The sequence below is a fragment of the Leptodactylus fuscus genome, chromosome 1 (assembly GCF_031893055.1).
Source record: "Leptodactylus fuscus isolate aLepFus1 chromosome 1, aLepFus1.hap2, whole genome shotgun sequence".
In the NCBI taxonomy this organism is placed as follows: domain Eukaryota; kingdom Metazoa; phylum Chordata; class Amphibia; order Anura; family Leptodactylidae; genus Leptodactylus; species Leptodactylus fuscus.
The window spans coordinates 16,261,165-16,281,301 of NC_134265.1; the positions used below are offsets into that span (position 1 = coordinate 16,261,165).

The 20,137-nt window shown below is 50.5% G+C and overlaps 1 protein-coding gene across 2 annotated transcripts in view; it reads left to right on the plus strand.

Annotated features, from left to right (window-relative positions):
• MAP3K1 (mitogen-activated protein kinase kinase kinase 1) overlaps positions 1-6,137 on the plus strand; it is a 34,508-nt gene extending 28,371 nt beyond the window's left edge. For both annotated transcript variants that reach the window (XM_075267368.1, XM_075267377.1), the window contains exons 15-20: positions 455-607; positions 1,752-1,914; positions 1,994-2,125; positions 2,216-2,358; positions 2,442-2,573; positions 3,409-6,137. In XM_075267368.1, the coding sequence (XP_075123469.1) occupies positions 455-607; positions 1,752-1,914; positions 1,994-2,125; positions 2,216-2,358; positions 2,442-2,573; positions 3,409-3,558 (873 nt within the window). In that variant the 3' untranslated portion in view covers positions 3,559-6,137. The remainder of the gene's footprint in view (positions 1-454; positions 608-1,751; positions 1,915-1,993; positions 2,126-2,215; positions 2,359-2,441; positions 2,574-3,408) is intronic.
• The last annotated feature ends 14,000 nt before the right edge of the window (positions 6,138-20,137 follow it).

A 20,137-nucleotide genomic window follows, 5' to 3' on the forward strand; every position in this document is an offset into this window, starting at 1 on the left:
CCCCGCTACCCCGGTACTCAGGCACCTGCAAACGAAAACTTTACTATGGCTTACTTTGGGGGAGTGCCTTATATTAGGCAATTCAACAAAACCCCTGCTATGACTTACTTTCAGGGGATGACTTATTTTGGGGAAACACTGTATGTGAGAGCACATGGCAAGTGCAATGTAGAGCCGTAGGGATTGACTGGCGGAGGTTTTCTCTGTAGAAAGGAGTCTATGGTCACCTCTAAAGCTCCCATAGGTTTGCCCTCTTGCTTTACGGTTTACGCGGCAGATTTGGCATTCAGATCTCTAAGAAAGCTGGGTGACTGCATTGGAAGATGTAGTGGCGGCCATATTGTAATACAGGGACTACAGGTTTATACAGGCGTCCTCTCCACTTACTGCGCTGAATCTCCCATCGTGTCAGACAGGATTAGAAATGTCTAACATTGTGATGTTCTGCTGACAGACGCCGGAGACCCTGCCCGGTCATACCAAAGCAAAGAACCACTATCGGGAGGAGGCGGAGTGGCTGAAGGGCCAGCAGATCGGCCTGGGAGCCTTCTCCTCCTGCTACCAGGCCCAGGATGTCGGGACTGGCACCTTAATGGCTGTAAAACAGGTGAGACGATGTGTATGGCGCTGTACCCACAGATACATGGAGGGTGGTGTCTGGGGGAATAGCTATGGTACTGTGCTTGGTACATGGTGATAGCATGTAGATATATGGCGGGTTGTGGGATATGATATGGCCCTGTGCCCTGCAGATACATGGCGGGTTGTGGGGTATGATATGGCCCTGTGCCCTGCAGATACATGGCGGGTCGTGGGGTGTGATATGGCCCTGTGCCCTGCAGATACATGGCGGGTTGTGGGATATGATATGGCACTGTGCCCTGCAGATACATGGCGGGTTGTGGGGTATGATATGGCCCTGTGCCCTGCAGATACATGGCGGGTCGTGGGGTGTGATATGGCACTGTGCCCTGCAGATACATGGCAGGTGGTGTCTGGGGGAATAGTTATGGTACTGTGCTTGGTAACTACATGGTGCATCATGGGGTATGATATGGCACTGTGCCCTTCAGATACGGGTTGTGGGGTATGATATGGCACTGTGCCCTGCAGATACGGGTTGTGGGGTATGATATGGCACTGTGCCCTGCAGATACGGGTTGTGGGGTATGATATGGCACTGTGCCCTGCAGATACGGGTTGTGGGGTATGATATGGCACTGTGCTCTGCAGATAGATGGCGGGTCATGGTGTATGATATGGCACTGTGCCCTGCAGATACGGGTTGTGGGGTATGATATGGCACTGTGCCCTGCAGATAGATGTTGTGGGGTATGATATGGCACTGTGCCCTGCAGATACGGGTTGTGGGGTATGATATGGCACTGTGCCCTGCAGATAGATGGCGGGTCATGGTGTATGATATGGCACTGTGCCCTGCAGATACATAGGGGGTTGTGGGGTATGATATGGCCCTGTGCCCTGCAGATAGATGGCGGGTCATGGTGTATGATATGGCACTGTGCCCTGCAGATACATAGGGGGTTGTGGGGTATGATATGGCCCTGTGCTCTGCAGATACGGGTTGTGGGGTATGATATGGCACTGTGCCCTGCAGATACATGGCGGGTCATGTCCTGGGGTGTGGTATGGGGCTATGCTTGGTAGATACATGGAGGGTCCTGGGGTGTGGCACAGTTCTGGTGGGTCCTGTCATGGCGTCTCCCCTTATAGTCTCCTCTCTCGCCCAGGTCACCTACGTCAGGAATACGTCCACAGAGCAGGGGGAGGTGGTGGAGGCGCTGCGCGAGGAGATCCGCATGATGAGCCACCTCTGTCACCCCAATATCATCAGGATGTTGGGGGCCACCTGTGAGAAGAACAACTATAACCTCTTTGTGGAGTGGATGGCAGGTAAGCCCGGACAGCGCCCCCCGCAGGGTAGCCAGCAGTAGACCTGGAGCCACCTCCTGATCCTCTTCTTGTCTTACAGGCGGATCCGTCGCTCACCTGCTGAGTAAATATGGCGCCTTTAAGGAATCCGTCATCATCAACTACACGGAGCAGCTGCTGCGGGGCCTGGCGTATCTGCACGAGAACCAGATCATCCACCGAGACATTAAAGGTACGGTGCGGGAGTGATTGGGGTGATGGTCTCTGCCTGACGTGGACCAGTCTCCTGTATAATGGGCCATTTCTTCTTTGTCCTTTGCAGGCGCCAATCTACTGATCGACAGCACTGGACAGCGACTGCGGATCGCTGACTTTGGAGCAGCCGCCAGACTGGCATCAAAGGGCACGGGGGCCGGAGAATTCCAGGGCCAGCTGCTGGGGACCATTGCGTTTATGGCACCGGAGGTATGGGAGCGCTGTCAGCGACTACATTGTAGTATCCTCATGTTCTGTGCCAGTCTCGTGATGTAATACCACTGTTTGTCCAGGTGCTGAGGGGGCAGCAGTACGGCAGGAGCTGTGACGTCTGGAGCGTCGGCTGCAGCATAATAGAGATGTCCTGCGCCAAACCGCCGTGGAACGCAGAGAAACACTCCAACCACCTCGCCCTCATCTTCAAGGTAAATATCGTATGGGGTGTAGGGTTGGGTTCCCAGATTCATGGCGTCTGTCAGAAACAGCACCACACCTGTTCGCATGTGGTATTGCAGATTTGCTCCATTTGAATGGGTCACATGATCAGTGATCGCGGAGGAGATCACGTGACGTGATCAGTGATTGCTGAGGAGTGCTGGTCACGTGACGTGATCAGTGATTGCTGAGGAGTGCTTGGTCACGTGACGTGGTCACGTGACGTGATCAGTGATTGCTGAGGAGTGCTGGTCACGTGACGTGATCGCTGAGGAGTTCTGGTCACGTGACATGATCAGGGGTCGCTGAGGAGTGCTGGTCACGTGACATGATCAGTGATTGCTGAGGAGTTCTGGTCACGTGACGTGATCGGTGAGGAGTTCTGGTGACGTGATCAGTGATCGCTGAGGAGTTCTGGTCACGTGATGTGATCAGTGATTGCTGAGGAGTGCTGGTCACGTGACGTGATCGCTGAGGAGTTCTGGTCACGTGACATGATCAGGGGTCGCTGAGGAGTGCTGGTCACGTGACATGATCAGTGATTGCTGAGGAGTTCTGGTCACGTGACGTGATCGGTGAGGAGTTCTGGTGACGTGATCAGTGATCGCTGAGGAGTTCTGGTCACGTGATGTGATCAGTGATTGCTGAGGAGTGCTGGTCACGTGACCTGATCAGTGATCGCTGAGGAGTTCTGGTCATGTGACGTGATCGCTGGTCATGTGACCTAATCAGTGATCGCTGGGGATCATTGCTCATATCTGACCAGGCAGGACATCTCACATTAAGCCGATGTCACAGTTTTTGTATCTTTCATTTTGTGTTCAGATCGCAAGTGCAACGACGGCCCCGACCATCCCGGCTCACCTGTCGCCCGGCCTGCGGGACGTGACCCTGCGGTGTCTGGAGCTGCAGCCTCAGGACCGGCCGCCCTCCAGAGAGCTACTGAAACACCCGGTCTTCAGGACAAAGTGGTAGAAAATCTGCGAGACCGACGTCTGACCACATGCTACTGATACAGAGGGGGAGGAGCTCCGAGACCCCGCGCCTCGCCTGCGCCACCTACTGTACCTGTGTGTTATGTCGCCGCGCCTCAGGAGCTGCAGGCCCATGTTCAGGGGGTGGTCTGTTGGGGGAGGTTCAGTTCCAAAAATGAGATTCTCCTTCCCCGTTCCCTTCTCTATTTATTTTTGTATGAGAATTGCAAAAATTCCCCGGAGCGTTGGCGACGCGGCGAGATCACAGCGTACGTGGTCACGTGTAAATATTGTCTACACTGTACAACCCCGACAACCCGCCCACTGTCTTACGTTTTTATATCATAAGGTGATGACATTTCACAAGTTTGTGAAGTTTGTTTTTAAATATTTTTTTTTATTTTATTTGTTCTCTGTTGCAAATTTGTTTCCCTTGCGGAGAGAGACCTGGAAATGATGGCGCCCTCTAGTGGCTCCAGTCTAAACTGGGTACTGCTTATCTGCGTTACCCCCATACTTTACACTGCAGTTCCTCTTAGGTTAGCTCCGCCCCACCCTTGATCACCAGCAGCCATCTGCTGGCCCCCTAGAGGAGAAATGTAGTATTACATTACGGCCATTCAGGCTGCTCTTCCGACCCTGCTTTACCCTGCAGCTCGTCTCGTTACGATTGGCTGCTGTGTATAAGGTGACCACTAGGGCGTACATGGGACCACATGTAGAGAGGTCACGGGCAGCAGAGGACCCCGATGGGGGTGGTTGTAGGAGACGGAGCTCCGCTTTAGGCTGCCTCAGGTTCCAGGTTAACTCCTCCTGTCTTGTGTTGGTTAGGATGGGGTTAACCTCTTCAAGTCTGTGTTCAGTGTCTGGAACTTTCCGCTGATTCCTTCCTTCTAGCTCGGATCAATATCAAACCAAATCAGAACATTTTGTGACTTGATTTTTTTTTACCGTCTGTTGCTTTTTTTTTCTGTTTTAATTCGCCAACTTGCTGCTGGTTTCCTTCTGGTGACGGCTGAGGACGATTAGAAAAACATGGCTGATGTCTTACCAAAACAGCGCTACGTCTATCCAGTGGTTGTGCCTGGTATTGCAGAGTGGTCTCATTCATTTCAATAGAGCTGAGCTGCGATACCAGACACAACCCCTGGGGGCGCTGTTCTAAAATTTATTTGTATTCCTAAATTCTTGGAGTGCAATGGACCGTTGGGGGCGGTATTGTACGCGCTGTGTGTTACAGCATGGCAGCTGTAGTGCAGTTACACGGAGGAGTCAGCGGGGGCGCTGTATAGGAAGGCAGACACCTTTATATTCAGAGGTAATGGAGTGTTCCCTACTTACCGAGCACAGCGCCACACTCTGTATAGTGGTTGTGCTTGGCATTGCAGCTCAGCCCCATTCATTTGATAGGACTGAGCTGCAACACGGTCATGTGACTGACTGGAACATGGTCCCTTTAATGTCAGCAGGTCCCTTAATTTCAGTGGTAATAACCTATATAGACTGATGGGGGCGTTAGTGGGTTTCAGTACTCTAGGAGGTTCTGCAGCAGCTTGTCTCTGTTTGCTATTCCATATAGATTGGGTGTTAGCTCACACCTATACAATCCCTACTATTGCTCCTCCTGTCACTGCACCTCTCCAACCACAAGCGACCCCCTGTGGTCAGATTGAGCATTGCATGTATTGGTTCTGACATGATGCCATGTTGGATCACTCAGTTTCCGCCTCCTACAGAAGGGAAGCCGCAGCGGCCTGGGCGCCGTTCACTCTGATCGATCCGATGATTTTTAACTCCTTGGAAGCCAGGTCAGGTTGTTGCACAACGAAAAAGAAATCCAGTTATTCCGCCACTCAGGATCCGCTCTCGATAAGCTACTGTGACGTTTCAGGCGCTGAAACGGCGTAAATGTGAATTTTTTCACCACATCGGACATTCCTTTTCGTGCGACGGACAAGCGAATTCCAAAGAGTTAAAGTGACTGTTCCTCAATGTGAAGTCTCGTAGCTCTGACTGTCTCGGATATATTATATATATATATTACGGTCTTGCACTCATTGATGGTTGTGTCGCAGCCGCTCCCTCCCCCCTACCCCAGCAGGCTGAATCAGTATTACCCTGTAGATCTCGGCTCCTTGCAGGCTTGCGCTTTGTTTCCTCCGCTTGCTGTCGCCGCCCTTGTGGTTGCGATGTTTTTATGCAGATTTTTTTTTATTATTTTTGGTGTAATCTTATTTCCTTTGGATCAAAGCTGGACTGATAATCGCTGCGTCCCCCCCCCCCCCCCCCGTGTCCCTAATGTTATTGGTACTTCCCGATCTGTACATATACGCCGCTCCTGCTCTGTGATTTCAGTCTCTACTACCTCAGGTTCCTATAGATTTCTCTTCTACCAAAGTTTTTGACTTTTTTTTTTTTTTTTGTTTTTCACGATGAGACTATTTGCTGTATGATTCCTAAGACTTCCAGGGCTCAAGGGCTAAAACTTCTCTTAGCACCTTAACTGTGCAAGCAAAATATGTCGCCGAAATCTCTGGGTTAAATTTTTTTTAAAAAAATTGGCTTCAATGTTTTTATTTTTTTTTCTCTTTATTTTAAATATATCGAAATATTTTAATTATTAAAGGTTTTTAACCCTTGAAGCGATTTTATAGCATCATTTGTATGGATTCCGGTGTTCTTGTCTTTATAGTAAATAAACGTTTTGAAGAAATCGCAAAGTTGTTTTTATCTGCGGCCCCCCCCGGGTGGAGGTCACATGGGGTGAGCTTGGGGGTCACGTACTGAGGTAGCAGAGCCTAAAGGGTGATTGATTAAAATAACTACATGTAGTCAGAAACTGAGGGGGAGGGGTCAAATAAATGTACATTTTTATACTTTTCCTGCACGGCCTCCTCCGACCCTGCATTGTCGGCCTCCTCCGACCCTGCATTGTCGGCCTCCTCCGACCCTGCATTGTCGGCCTCCTCCGACCCTGCATTGTCGGCCTCCTCCGACCCTGCATTGTCGGCCTCCTCCGACCCTGCATTGTCGGCCTCCTCCGACCCTGCATTGTCGGCCTCCTCCGACCCTGCATTGTCGGCCTCCTCCGACCCTGCATTGTCGGCCTCCTCCGACCCTGCATTGTCGGCCTCCTCCGACCCTGCATTGTCGGCCTCCTCCGACCCTGCATTGTCGGCCTCCTCCGACCCTGCATTGTCGGCCTCCTCCGACCCTGCATTGTCGGCCATCGCCACCACATTGACAGAACTCGCTCCCGTATACACTTGAGAGCAGTGACTGGCTGTATACAAATGGAGCAACAGCAAGCAGCAATACTTGTATGCCGTAGACCCCTCAGCCGTTCACGATGTGTATGGAGATTCTACAAATGCTTTTCTGTCTCGTCCTTTATTGCTGCAACGCAAAGGTTTAAAGCTGTGGAAGATTCTCATCCACTCCAGCAGGGGCCGCAACACAACCCCCGATCCCAGGGGCATTTGTGCAACAGATTCTACAGGAGAACACGGCGGCCATGAGTTGTGGCACGAAAGGGCCCAAACAAACCTGGAGCCGGCTCGGAATTCAATTCTAAGTGAATAAGAGACATTTGGGTGGAAGACGGAATATTCTCTATTGAGGCGCTGAACAGCGGGGGCAGGGACAAACTCTACTACTCTTATTTTAGAATTTCTGTAACATTCACCACTAGAGGGCAGCACTAATGATGTCACATGTTACTAATCTACCACTAGAGGGCAGCACTAATGATGTCACATGTTACTAATCTACCACTAGAGGGCAGCACTAATGATGTCACATGTTACTAATCTACCACTAGAGGGCAGCACTAATGATGTCACATGTTACTAATCTACCACTAGAGAGCAGTACTAATGATGTCACATACTACTAATCTTCCAATAGAGGGCAGCACTAATGATGTCACGTTACTAATCTACCACTAGAGGGTAGCACTAATGATGTCACGTTACTAATCTACTACTTGAGAGCAGTACTAATGATGTCACATGCTACTAAACTAATCTACCACTAGAAGGCAGCACTAATGATGTCACATTTACTAATCTACTTGAGAGCAGCACTAATGTCACGTTACCAATCTACCACTGGAGGGCAGCACTAATGATGTCACATGCTACTAAGCTAATCTACCACTAGGTGTCAGCCATCCTTCTGTCTCAGGGCTCTGGTGTAGAATCTTAATGGCATACAGTTATGCTACCCTACCACTAGAGGACGTTCATCTATCATCCATGAAGCCGCTGACACCTGGGTAGTATTTTATAAAGAAGGGATGGCTGTCATGTGATTAAATACAGTCACCACTAGAGGGCTCATAACTCATCCCTGTGCTGCGCATTTCTATGCAATTCTACAAAACTACCACTAGATGGCCACCTATAAATGATCACATCCACATTTACCTCAAGTTATTGCACAGAACAACCACTAAATGGCAGCTTTCTACCACTTGTGAAGCGTTTAGTTACGGTTGAGCCTATAATGGAGTGGATTACATCAGGTGGATCCAGTAGGTGGCGCTATCTGGGCTCCACCCACCAGCATTGATGGAGTAGAGACCAACTCTGCCTCCCCTATATACAACCCCAACCCCCTGGTTTGCCGACTATACAGAAGGTGATGCCTCATACTAATAGTCACAGGAGGCGCCACCTACTGGCCGACAGCGGAGCAGGCAGCGCCTGATTTCTCACACCTAACATTTAGCTACCTGGATAAAAATGAAACTAGTTTGCAGATCGTACGATTTTGGTCCAATATAATTGGCTGCAGCTCCCACTAACAACTAACTAACAATACCTAGAAGGAAGAAAAATGGGAAGCACCTAAAAATATCAGGATGGATGACCAAAAAATTACATAACCTGCTAAAAAGGAAAAAGGAAGCATACAAAAAGTGGAAGATGGGAACTATACCTAAGGAAGAGTACACAGCAGTCTGCAGACTCTGCAAGACAAGCATCAAAGGAGCTAAGGCTGAACACGAATTGAAGCTTGCAAAAGAGGCAAAGAGTAAGGTAAAAGGATTTTGGGGATATGTTAAAAGCAAAAGAAAAGTGAAGGAGACCATTGGAGTCCTGAAGAATGACAAAGGAGAAACAGTTAACATGGTGGAACAGCAGGTGGAGCTACTAAATTCATATTTTGTATCCGTCTTCTCCCAAGAAACTAATGGAAATATCGACATTAATGGTGATGGAGATGAGGGGAAGGAGGACTCCAAGCTGACTATAAGTGAACGTCTGGTAAGAGAGCACTTAGCCAAGTTACAGGAAACCAAGTCCCCAGGACCAGATGATTTACACCCTAGAGTCCTGAAAGAGATAGCAGAGGAAATAACAGAACCCCTTGCTATAATCTTCAGTAAGTCATGGGAAACAGGAGTGGTCCCTTTAGATTGGAAAAGGGCAAATGTTGTCCCCATCTACAAAAAGGAGAAAAGGGACGATCCAGGAAATTACAGGCCGGTAAGTCTGACCTCGATAGCAGGAAAAATCTTTGAGCAAATTGTCAAGGAACATTTACTTCGGTACCTGGATGGGAAGGCATTAATTAACCAGAGCCAGCACGGCTTTATGACCAATAAATCTTGTCAGACTAACCTCATTTCCTTCTACAACAAAATCACTGAATGGTTGGACCAAGGGAATGCCGTGGACATAGTATATCTTGACTTCAGTAAGGCATTTGATAAAGTATCACATAACCTTCTTATTGAAAAGATGATTAAGTATGGCTTTGACAAAAAATCAGTTAGGTGGATTCACAACTGGCTTAATGATCGGGCACAACGAGTAATACTAAATGGCTACACATCCAACTGGAAGAAAGTCAAAAGCGGGGTGCCGCAGGGCTCTGTTCTGGGCCCAGTACTTTTTAATATCTTTATAAATGATCTGGACGATGGAATTATTGGGGAACTCATAAAATTTGCAGATGATACGAAGATAGGAGGAATAGCCAACACTAGAGAGGAGAGAGAGTGTATTCAAAAGGACTTAGACACACTGGAACAATGGGCTGAGGCCAACAAAATGGTATTTAATAGAGATGAGCGAACACTAAAATGTTCGAGGTTCGAAATTCGATTCGAACAGCCGCTCAATGTTCGTGTGTTCGAACGGGTTTCGAACCCCATTATAGTCTATGGGGAACAGATACTCGTTAAGGGGGAAACCCAAATCCGTGTCTGGAGGGTCACCAAGTCCACTATGACACCCCAGGAAATGATGCCAACACCTCTGGAATGACACTGGGACAGCAGGGGAAGCATGTCTGGGGGCATCTAACACACCAAAGACCCTCTATTACCCCAACATCACAGCCTAACAACTACACACTTTACACACTCAATACCACCTCTCTGACAGTAGGAAAACACCTTGAAACATGTGTATTTGGCACTTGCAGTGAGGAGAGCTTGTCACCAGCAGTGAATTTGGCCCTTGTAGTAAGTTGAGGTTGGCACCAACATTTGTTTTGAAAATCAGGGTGGATTGAGCCTCTAACCAGCAGAGTTTGGGCAAATTCATGGTGGAGGGAGCCTCTAAACACCCCAGTTTGGGCAAATTCATGGTGGAGGGAGCCTCTAAACACCCCAGTTTGGACCAATTCATGGTGGAGGGAGCCTCTAAAAACCCCAGTTTGGACCAATTCATGGTGGAGGGAGCCTCTAACCAGCCCAGTTTGGGCAAATTCATGGTGGAGGGAGCCTCTAAAAAACCCAGTTTGGGCAAATTCATGGTGGAGGGAGCCTCTAAAAAACCCAGTTTGGACCAATTCATGGTGGAGGGAGCCTCTAACCAGCCCAGTTTGGACCAATTAATGGTGGAGGGAGCCTCTAACCAGCCCAGTTTGGACCAATTAATGGTGGAGGGAGCCTCTAACCACCCCAGTTTGGACCAATTCATGGTGGAGGGAGCCTCTAAACAGCCAAGTTTGGACCAATTCATGGTGGAGGGAGCCTCTAACCAGCCCAGTTTGGACCAATTCATGGTGGAGGGAGCCTCTAACCAGCCCAGTTTGGGCAAATTCATGGTGGAGGGAGCCTCTAACCAGCCCAGTTTGGACCAATTAATGGTGGAGGGAGCCGCTAAACAGCCCAGTTTGGGCAAATTCATGGTGGAGGGAGCCTCTAAACACCCCAGTTTGGGCAAATTCATGGTGGAGGGAGCCTCTAAAAACCCCAGTTTGGACCAATTCATGGTGGAGGGAGCCTCTAACCAGCCCAGTTTGGGCAAATTCATGGTGGAGGGAGCCTCTAAAAAACCCAGTTTGGACCAATTCATGGTGGAGGGAGCCTCTAACCAGCCCAGTTTGGACCAATTAATGGTGGAGGGAGCCTCTAACCAGCCCAATTTGGACCAATTAATGGTGGAGGGAGCCTCTAACCACCCCAGTTTGGACCAATTCATGGTGGAGGGAGCCTCTAAACAGCCAAGTTTGGACCAATTCATGGTGGAGGGAGCCTCTAAAAACCCCAGTTTGGACCAATTCATGGTGGAGGGAGCCTCTAACCAGCCCAGTTTGGGCAAATTCATGGTGGAGGGAGCCTCTAACCAGCCCAGTTTGGACCAATTAATGGTGGAGGGAGCCGCTAAACAGCCCAGTTTGGGCAAATTCATGGTGGAGGGAGCCTCTAAACAGCCCAGTTTGGACCAATTCATGGTGGAGGGAGCCTCTAAAAAACCCAGTTTGGACCAATTCATGGTGGAGGGAGCCTCTAAACAGCCCAGTTTGGGCAAATTCATGGTGGAGGGAGCCTCTAAACAGCCCAGTTTGGGCAAATTCATGGTGGAGGGAGCCTCTAACCAGCCCAGTTTGGACCAATTAATGGTGGAGGGAGCCTCTAAACAGCCAAGTTTTGGGAAATTCATGGTGGAGGGAGCCTCTAACCAGCCCAGTTTGGACCAATTCATGGTGGAGGGAGCCTCTAACCAGCCCAGTTTGGACCAATTAATGGTGGAGGGAGCCTCTAAACAGCCAAGTTTTGGGAAATTCATGGTGGAGGGAGCCTCTAAACAGCCCAGTTTGGGCAAATTCATGGTGGAGGGAGCCTCTAAAAAACCCAGTTTGGACCAATTCATGGTGGAGGGAGCCTCTAACCAGCCCAGTTTGGACCAATTAATGGTGGAGGGAGCCTCTAAACAGCCAAGTTTGGACCAATTCATGGTGGAGGGAGCCTCTAAAAACCCCAGTTTGGACCAATTCATGGTGGAGGGAGCCTCTAACCAGCCCAGTTTGGGCAAATTCATGGTGGAGGGAGCCTCTAAACAGCCCAGTTTGGGCAAATTCATGGTGGAGGGAGCCTCTAACCAGCCCAGTTTGGACCAATTAATGGTGGAGGGAGCCTCTAACCAGCCCAGTTTGGACCAATTAATGGTGGAGGGAGCCTCTAACCACCCCAGTTTGGACCAATTCATGGTGGAGGGAGCCTCTAAACAGCCAAGTTTGGACCAATTCATGGTGGAGGGAGCCTCTAAAAACCCCAGTTTGGACCAATTCATGGTGGAGGGAGCCTCTAACCAGCCCAGTTTGGGCAAATTCATGGTGGAGGGAGCCTCTAAACAGCCCAGTTTGGGCAAATTCATGGTGGAGGGAGCCTCTAACCAGCCCAGTTTGGACCAATTAATGGTGGAGGGAGCCTCTAAACAGCCAAGTTTGGACCAATTCATGGTGGAGGGAGCCTCTAAAAACCCCAGTTTGGACCAATTCATGGTGGAGGGAGCCTCTAACCAGCCCAGTTTGGGCAAATTCATGGTGGAGGGAGCCTCTAACCAGCCCAGTTTGGACCAATTAATGGTGGAGGGAGCCTCTAACCAGCCCAGTTTGGACCAATTAATGGTGGAGGGAGCCTCTAACCACCCCAGTTTGGACCAATTCATGGTGGAGGGAGCCTCTAAACAGCCAAGTTTGGACCAATTCATGGTGGAGGGAGCCTCTAAAAACCCCAGTTTGGACCAATTCATGGTGGAGGGAGCCTCTAACCAGCCCAGTTTGGGCAAATTCATGGTGGAGGGAGCCTCTAACCAGCCCAGTTTGGACCAATTAATGGTGGAGGGAGCCTCTAACCAGCCCAGTTTGGACCAATTAATGGTGGAGGGAGCCTCTAACCACCCCAGTTTGGACCAATTCATGGTGGAGGGAGCCTCTAAACAGCCAAGTTTGGACCAATTCATGGTGGAGGGAGCCTCTAAAAACCCCAGTTTGGACCAATTCATGGTGGAGGGAGCCTCTAACCAGCCCAGTTTGGGCAAATTCATGGTGGAGGGAGCCTCTAACCAGCCCAGTTTGGACCAATTAATGGTGGAGGGAGCCGCTAAACAGCCCAGTTTGGACCAATTCATGGTGGAGGGAGCCTCTAACCAGCCCAGTTTGGGCAAATTCATGGTGGAGGGAGCCTCTAACCAGCCCAGTTTGGACCAATTAATGGTGGAGGGAGCCTCTAACCAGCCCAGTTTGGACCAATTAATGGTGGAGGGAGCCTCTAACCACCCCAGTTTGGACCAATTCATGGTGGAGGGAGCCTCTAAACAGCCAAGTTTGGACCAATTCATGGTGGAGGGAGCCTCTAAAAAACCCAGTTTGGACCAATTCATGGTGGAGGGAGCCTCTAACCAGCCCAGTTTGGGCAAATTCATGGTGGAGGGAGCCTCTAACCAGCCCAGTTTGGACCAATTAATGGTGGAGGGAGCCGCTAAACAGCCCAGTTTGGGCAAATTCATGGTGGAGGGAGCCTCTAAACAGCCCAGTTTGGACCAATTCATGGTGGAGGGAGCCTCTAAAAAACCCAGTTTGGACCAATTCATGGTGGAGGGAGCCTCTAAACAGCCCAGTTTGGGCAAATTCATGGTGGAGGGAGCCTCTAAACAGCCCAGTTTGGGCAAATTCATGGTGGAGGGAGCCTCTAACCAGCCCAGTTTGGACCAATTAATGGTGGAGGGAGCCTCTAACCAGCCCAGTTTGGACCAATTAATGGTGGAGGGAGCCTCTAACCACCCCAGTTTGGACCAATTCATGGTGGAGGGAGCCTCTAAACAGCCAAGTTTGGACCAATTCATGGTGGAGGGAGCCTCTAAAAACCCCAGTTTGGACCAATTCATGGTGGAGGGAGCCTCTAACCAGCCCAGTTTGGGCAAATTCATGGTGGAGGGAGCCTCTAAACAGCCCAGTTTGGGCAAATTCATGGTGGAGGGAGCCTCTAACCAGCCCAGTTTGGACCAATTAATGGTGGAGGGAGCCTCTAAACAGCCAAGTTTGGACCAATTCATGGTGGAGGGAGCCTCTAAAAACCCCAGTTTGGACCAATTCATGGTGGAGGGAGCCTCTAACCAGCCCAGTTTGGGCAAATTCATGGTGGAGGGAGCCTCTAAACAGCCAAGTTTGGACCAATTCATGGTGGAGGGAGCCTCTAAAAAACCCAGTTTGGACCAATTCATGGTGGAGGGAGCCTCTAACCAGCCCAGTTTGGACCAATTCATGGTGGAGGGAGCCTCTAAACAGCCAAGTTTGGACCAATTCATGGTGGAGGGAGCCTCTAAAAAACCCAGTTTGGACCAATTCATGGTGGAGGGAGCCTCTAACCAGCCCAGTTTGGACCAATTCATGGTGGAGGGAGCCTCTAAACAGCCCAGTTTGGGCAAATTCATGGTGGAGGGAGCCTCTAAAAACCCCCAGTTTGGACCAATTCATGGTGGAGGGAGCCTCTAAAAACCCCAGTTTGGACCAATTCATGGTGGAGGGAGCCTCTAAAAACCCCAGTTTGGACCAATTCATGGTGGAGGGAGCCGCTAAACAGCCCAGTTTGGACCAATTCATGGTGGAGGGAGCCTCTAACCAGCAGAGTTGGTGGAAATCAGGGTGGAGGGAGCCTCTAACCAGCAGAGTTGGGGGAAATCAGGGTGGAGGGAGCCTAGTATTAGCAGAATTGTGCAACGCTTATGGTGGATGAGTATGAGGATGCGGAGGAATTGGAGAGGTTGAGTACAGACATGGAGTTTCATGTTGGGGTGCTTTACACAGGTGGGCACAAAAATGACGGCTCTACCCAGTGGTGGTTCATTTTTATCAAAGTGAGCCGGTCGGCACTCTCAGCTGACAGACGGGTGCGCTTGTCAGTGATGATGCCACCGGCTGCACTGAACACCCTCTCAGATAGGACGCTGGCGGCAGGACAGGACAGCACCTCCAAGGCATATAGGGCAAGTTCAAGCCACAGGTCCAACTTCGACACCCAATACGTGTAGGGCGCAGAGGGGTCGGAGAGGACAGGGCTGTGGTCGGAAAGGTATTCCCGCAACATGCGCCTATACTTCTCACGCCTGGTGACACTAGGACCCTCCGTGGCGGCACTTTGGCGAGGGGGTGCCATCAAGGTGTCCCAGACCTTAGACAGTGTGCCCCTCGTTTGTGTGGACCGGTGAGAACTTGGTTGCCTACTGGAGGAACTGCCCTCCCTGCCGCCAACGTCACATGCTGGAAACATCTCCATCATATTCTGCACCAATTGCCTGTGGCAAGCATTGATGCGATTGGCCCTCCCCTCTACCGGAATAAAAGACGAGATGTTGTTTTTATACCGGGGGTCAAGGATAGCAAAGATCCAGTACTGGTTGTCCTCCATGATTTTGACAATACGCTTGTCGGTTGTAAAGCACCCCAACATGAACTCAGCCATGTCTGCCACAGTGTTAGTTGGCATGACTCCTCTGGCCCCACCGGAAAGTTCAATCTCCATTTCCTCCTCATCCTCCATGTCTACCCATCCGCGCTGCAACAATGGGACGATTCGAAGTTGCCCGGAAGCCTCCTGTATCACCATCACATCATCGGACAACTCTTCTTCCTCCTCCTCCTCCTCCTCCTCCTCCATTAAACGCAGTGAAGCGGACAGATGTGTGGACCTACTCTCCAGCTGTGACGGATCGGATGCTATCCCTAACTCCTCTGTGTGATCTGAGTTATCCCTGATGTCAATCAGGGATTCTCTCAGAACACACAAGAGCGGGATTGTAAGGCTCACCATCGCATCCTCAGAGCTCACCCTCCTTGTGGACTCCTCAAAGACCCGTAGGATGTCACAAAGGTCTCTCATCCATGGCCACTCATGGATGTGAAACTGAGGCAGCTGACTTTGTGGCACCCTAGGGTTTTGTAGCTGGTATTCCATCAAAGGTCTCTGCTGCTCAACCACTCTATTCAACATCTGAAACGTTGAGTTCCAGCGTGTGGGGACGTCGCACAAAAGCCGGTGTTGTGGCACATGCAGGCGTTGCTGGAGAGATTTTAAGCTAGCAGCGGCTACTGTCGACTTGCGAAAGTGGGCGCACATGCGCCGCACTTTCACCAGTAGCTCTGGAACATTGGGGTAGCTCTTTAGGAAACGTTGCACCACTAGGTTGAAGACGTGGGCCAGGCATGGAACATGTTGGAGTCCGGCAAGCTCCAGAGCTGCTACCAGGTTCCGGCCGTTATCACAAGCGACCATGCCTGGGCCCAGGTGCAGCGGCTCAAACCATATTGCCGTCTCATCGAGGAGGGCATCCCTCACCTCGGAGGCAGTGTGCTGTCTGTCCTCCAAGCTGATCAGCTTCAGCACAGCCTGCTGACGTCTACCAACGCCAGTGCTGCAACGTTTCCAACTCGTAGCTGGGGTCAATCTAACAGCGGAGGAGGAGGCGGTGGCGGAGGAGGAGGCGGTGGCGGAGGAGGAGGCGGTAGAGGAGGAGGAGGAGGGGGGTGTTCTTCTCGTGTCCCTGCCAGGAATGTTAGGCGGGGAGACGAGGTACACCGGGCCAGTTTGGGAAGCAGTCCCAGCCTCAACTACATTCACCCAGTGTGCCGTCAGTGAAATGTAGCGTCCCTGTCCGCATGCACTTGTCCACGCGTCGGTGGTCAAGTGGACCTTTGTGCAAAGCGCGGAACTAAGGGCCCGCCTGATGTTGAGTGACACGTGCTGGTGCAAGGCGGGGACGGCACACCGGGAGAAGTAGTGACGGCTAGGGACGGCATAGCGAGGTGCCGCAGTTGCCATCAGGTCCAGGAAGGCGGGAGTTTCAACAAGCCGGAACGCCAACATCTCCTGGGCCAGCAGTTTAGCGATGTTGGCGTTCAAGGCTTGCGCGTGTGGGTGGTTAGCAGTGTATTTCTGCCGCCGCTCCAATGTCTGAGAGATGGTGGGTTGTTGTAAAGAAACGCCTGATGGTGCCTTTGATGGTGCAGGAGAAGGAGATAAGACAGGAACAGGGGAGGATGAGGGAGAAGTCAACAAAGTGGCAGAGGCAGATGAAGTGGTGTCCTGGCTCGTCCTCTGGAGTGCATCGCCAGCACAGTCAGCAGTGGCAGTGGCAGAGGCAGAGGCAGTGGCAGAGGCAGTGGCAGTGGCGTGAACGGCAGGCGGCCTTTGTCCTGCCGTTGCTGCCTGCCACTGATTCCAGTGCTTGGATTCCAAATGACGGCGCATTGAAGTGGTGGACAGGTTGCTCTTCTCAGAGCCCCTAATCAATTTCGAGAGGCAAATTGTGCAGACAACACTATATCTGTCCTCGGCGCATTCCTTGAAAAAACTCCACACCTTCGAGAAACGTGCCCTCGAGGTGGGAGTTTTTCGGGGCTGGGTACGAACTGGAACATCTTGGGAGATTCCGGGTGTGGCCTGGCTTCGCCTAAGCTGCTGACCTCTGCCTCTGCCTCTAGCTACCCTTTTTGGTGCTGCACCTGCCTCAACATCCACACTACTTTCCCCGCTTGACATCCCCCCTGTCCAGGTCGGGTCAGTGTCCTCATCATCCACCACTTCCTCTTCCAACTCCTGTCTCATCTCCTCCTCCCGCACAATGCGCCGGTCAACTGGATGCCCTGACGGCAACTGCGTCACATCATCGTCGATGAGGGTGGGTTGCTGGTCATCCACCACCAAATCGAACGGAGATGGAGGAGACTCTAGTGTTTGAGCATCTGGACACAGATGCTCCTCTGTTAGGTTCGTGGAATCGTGACGTGGAGAGGCAGGTTGAGGGACAATGAAAGGAGCGGAGAACAGCTCTGGGGAGCAGGGACAGTTTGGGTTATTGTTCTGTAAAGCTTCGGAATTTTGGGAGGAAGGAAGACAAGACTGTTGGGTAATAGGAGGAGAGGAGGCAGAGTCTGACTGGCTGCTGGACAATGTGCTGTAAGCGTTCTCTGACAGCCATTGCAAGACCTGTTCCTGGTTCTCGGGCCTACTAAGGTTTGTACCCTGCAGTTTAGTTAATGTGGCAAGCAACCCTGGCACTGTGGAGTGGCGCAATGCTTGCTGCCCCACAGGAGTAGGCACGGGACGCCCTGTGGCTTCACTGCTACCTTGCTCCCCAGAACCATTCCCCCGACCTCGCCCACGGCCTCGTCCACGTCCCTTTCCGGGAGCCTTGCGCATTTTGAATTCCTAGTTAGAAATTGGCACTGTATACCAGTAGTAAAAATTGTGGGTGCACGTAACCCCAATATATTCTTTGAATTCCCAGTCAGACACTGGCACTATATGGCAGTAGCAAGAAATGAGGGTATTTGTATTCCCAATATATTCTTTGAATTCCCAGTCAGACACTGGCACTATATGGCAGTAGCAAGAAATGAGGGTATTTGTATTCCCAATATATTCTTTGAATTCCCAGTCAGACAATGGCACTGTATACCAGTAGTAAAAATTGTGGGTGTATATAGCCCCAATTCTATTGCTAGGGGACTTGCAGGGTATTTCTGGGGTGAAGGTGGGGGGGCACACCGTTGGAACGGGTATCGGGGTATATATCGGGTATACGGGAATACACTGACAGTGTATTCCATTCAGGATCCTGGGAAAGCTGGGTTGCGGCGATTGAGCCCGTCAGTGCCACGTTACACTGACAAGCTTCTCCCTGGAATTTAGCTCTTATAAGAGCTGTTGGTTGTCTTCTCCTTCCTATCCTAGCCTGTCCCTGCCTACCCAGAATCTAAGCCCTAGCTAGCTGGACGGAAACCTCCGTCCTCGGTGAATTGCAAGCTCAGAATGACACGAAGCTGGGCGGCGCTGTTCTTTTAAATTAGAGGTCACATGTTTTCGGCAGCCAATGGGTTTTGCCTACTTTTCTCAACGTCACCGGTGTCGTAGTTCCTGTCCCACCTCCCCTGCGCTGTTATTGGAGCAAAAAAGGCGCCAGGGAAGGTGGGAGGGGAATCGAGTAATGGCGCACTTTACCACGCGGTGTTCGATTCGATTCGAACATGCCGAACAGCCTAATATCCGATCGAACATGAGTTCGATAGAACACTGTTCGCTCATCTCTAGTATTTAACAGGGACAAATGCAAAGTTCTACATCTGGGTAACAGAAATGTAAAAAACATATATAGTATGGGAGGAATAGAACTAAGTGATAGCATAGGGGAAAAGGACTTGGGCATAATAGTAGATCACAAATTCAACATGAGCCAACAGTGCGGTGCTGCTGCAAAAAAGGCTAATAAAATTCTGGGATGTATTAAGACAAGCATTGAATCTAGATGAAGAGAGGTCATTATTCCGCTGTCCTCTTCCCTGGTCAGACCACACCTGGAATACTGTGTACAGTTCTGGGCGCCTCAATTCAAGAAAGACATCGATATATTGGAGCAAGTCCAGAGAAGAGCAACCAAAATGGTGGAAGGTCTGCAAACCATGTCCTATGAGGAGCGGCTAAAAGAACTGGGATTGTTTAGTTTGCAGAAGAGAAGGCTGAGGGGAGATTTAATAGCAGTCTACAAATATCTGAAAGGTAGTCACAGTGCAGAGGGATCTACCCTATTCTCATTAGCACAAGGAAATACAAGAAGCAATGGGATGAAACTAAAGGGAAAGAGATACAGATTAGACATTAGGAAAAACTTTCTGACAGTGAGGGGAGTGAGAGAGTGGAATAGGCTGCCACGGGAGGTGGTGGGCGCTCCATCAATGGAAATCTTCAAGCGGAATCTGGATAAACATATAGCTGGGATGATTTAGGAAAACCTGCACTCGCAGGGGGTTGGACCCGATGGCCCTTGAGGTCCCTTCCAACTCTACCATAAGAATAAGAATAAGGTGGCAGTACTACCTTTATCACCTATGACCGGAGAAGGATGCCGCTAGGGGGCAACGTACAGAAGCTGTGTGCCGTAATTAAACAAAGCAACCACTAGAGGGCTCTCGTCTATCGTCTGGATAACATGTCATTGAACAAACTTACCACTCGATGGCAGCCGTCTATCATTTGTAAAGTCACATGTAATAAGCGAGAACTAACACTAGATGTCACCCTTGTATTATTTTTGTCACATGTAATTTGATAACGCTACCACTAGATGTCACCCGTGTACTGCTAATAGAGCACATCCTTCCATTACCGCCAAATGTCGCCCTCGTACACTATTACACCTCCCATTTAATCGTTGGACTCCGCCCCCTCGCTCTGACACGCCCCGCTGTTCCTTTTAAAGTAAGTGACGTCACTAACCCCTCCTCCCAGTCCCATGGCCACACCTTCGTCTTCTCCCCGTGACGTCACCTCCCAGTTTGCCCGTCCC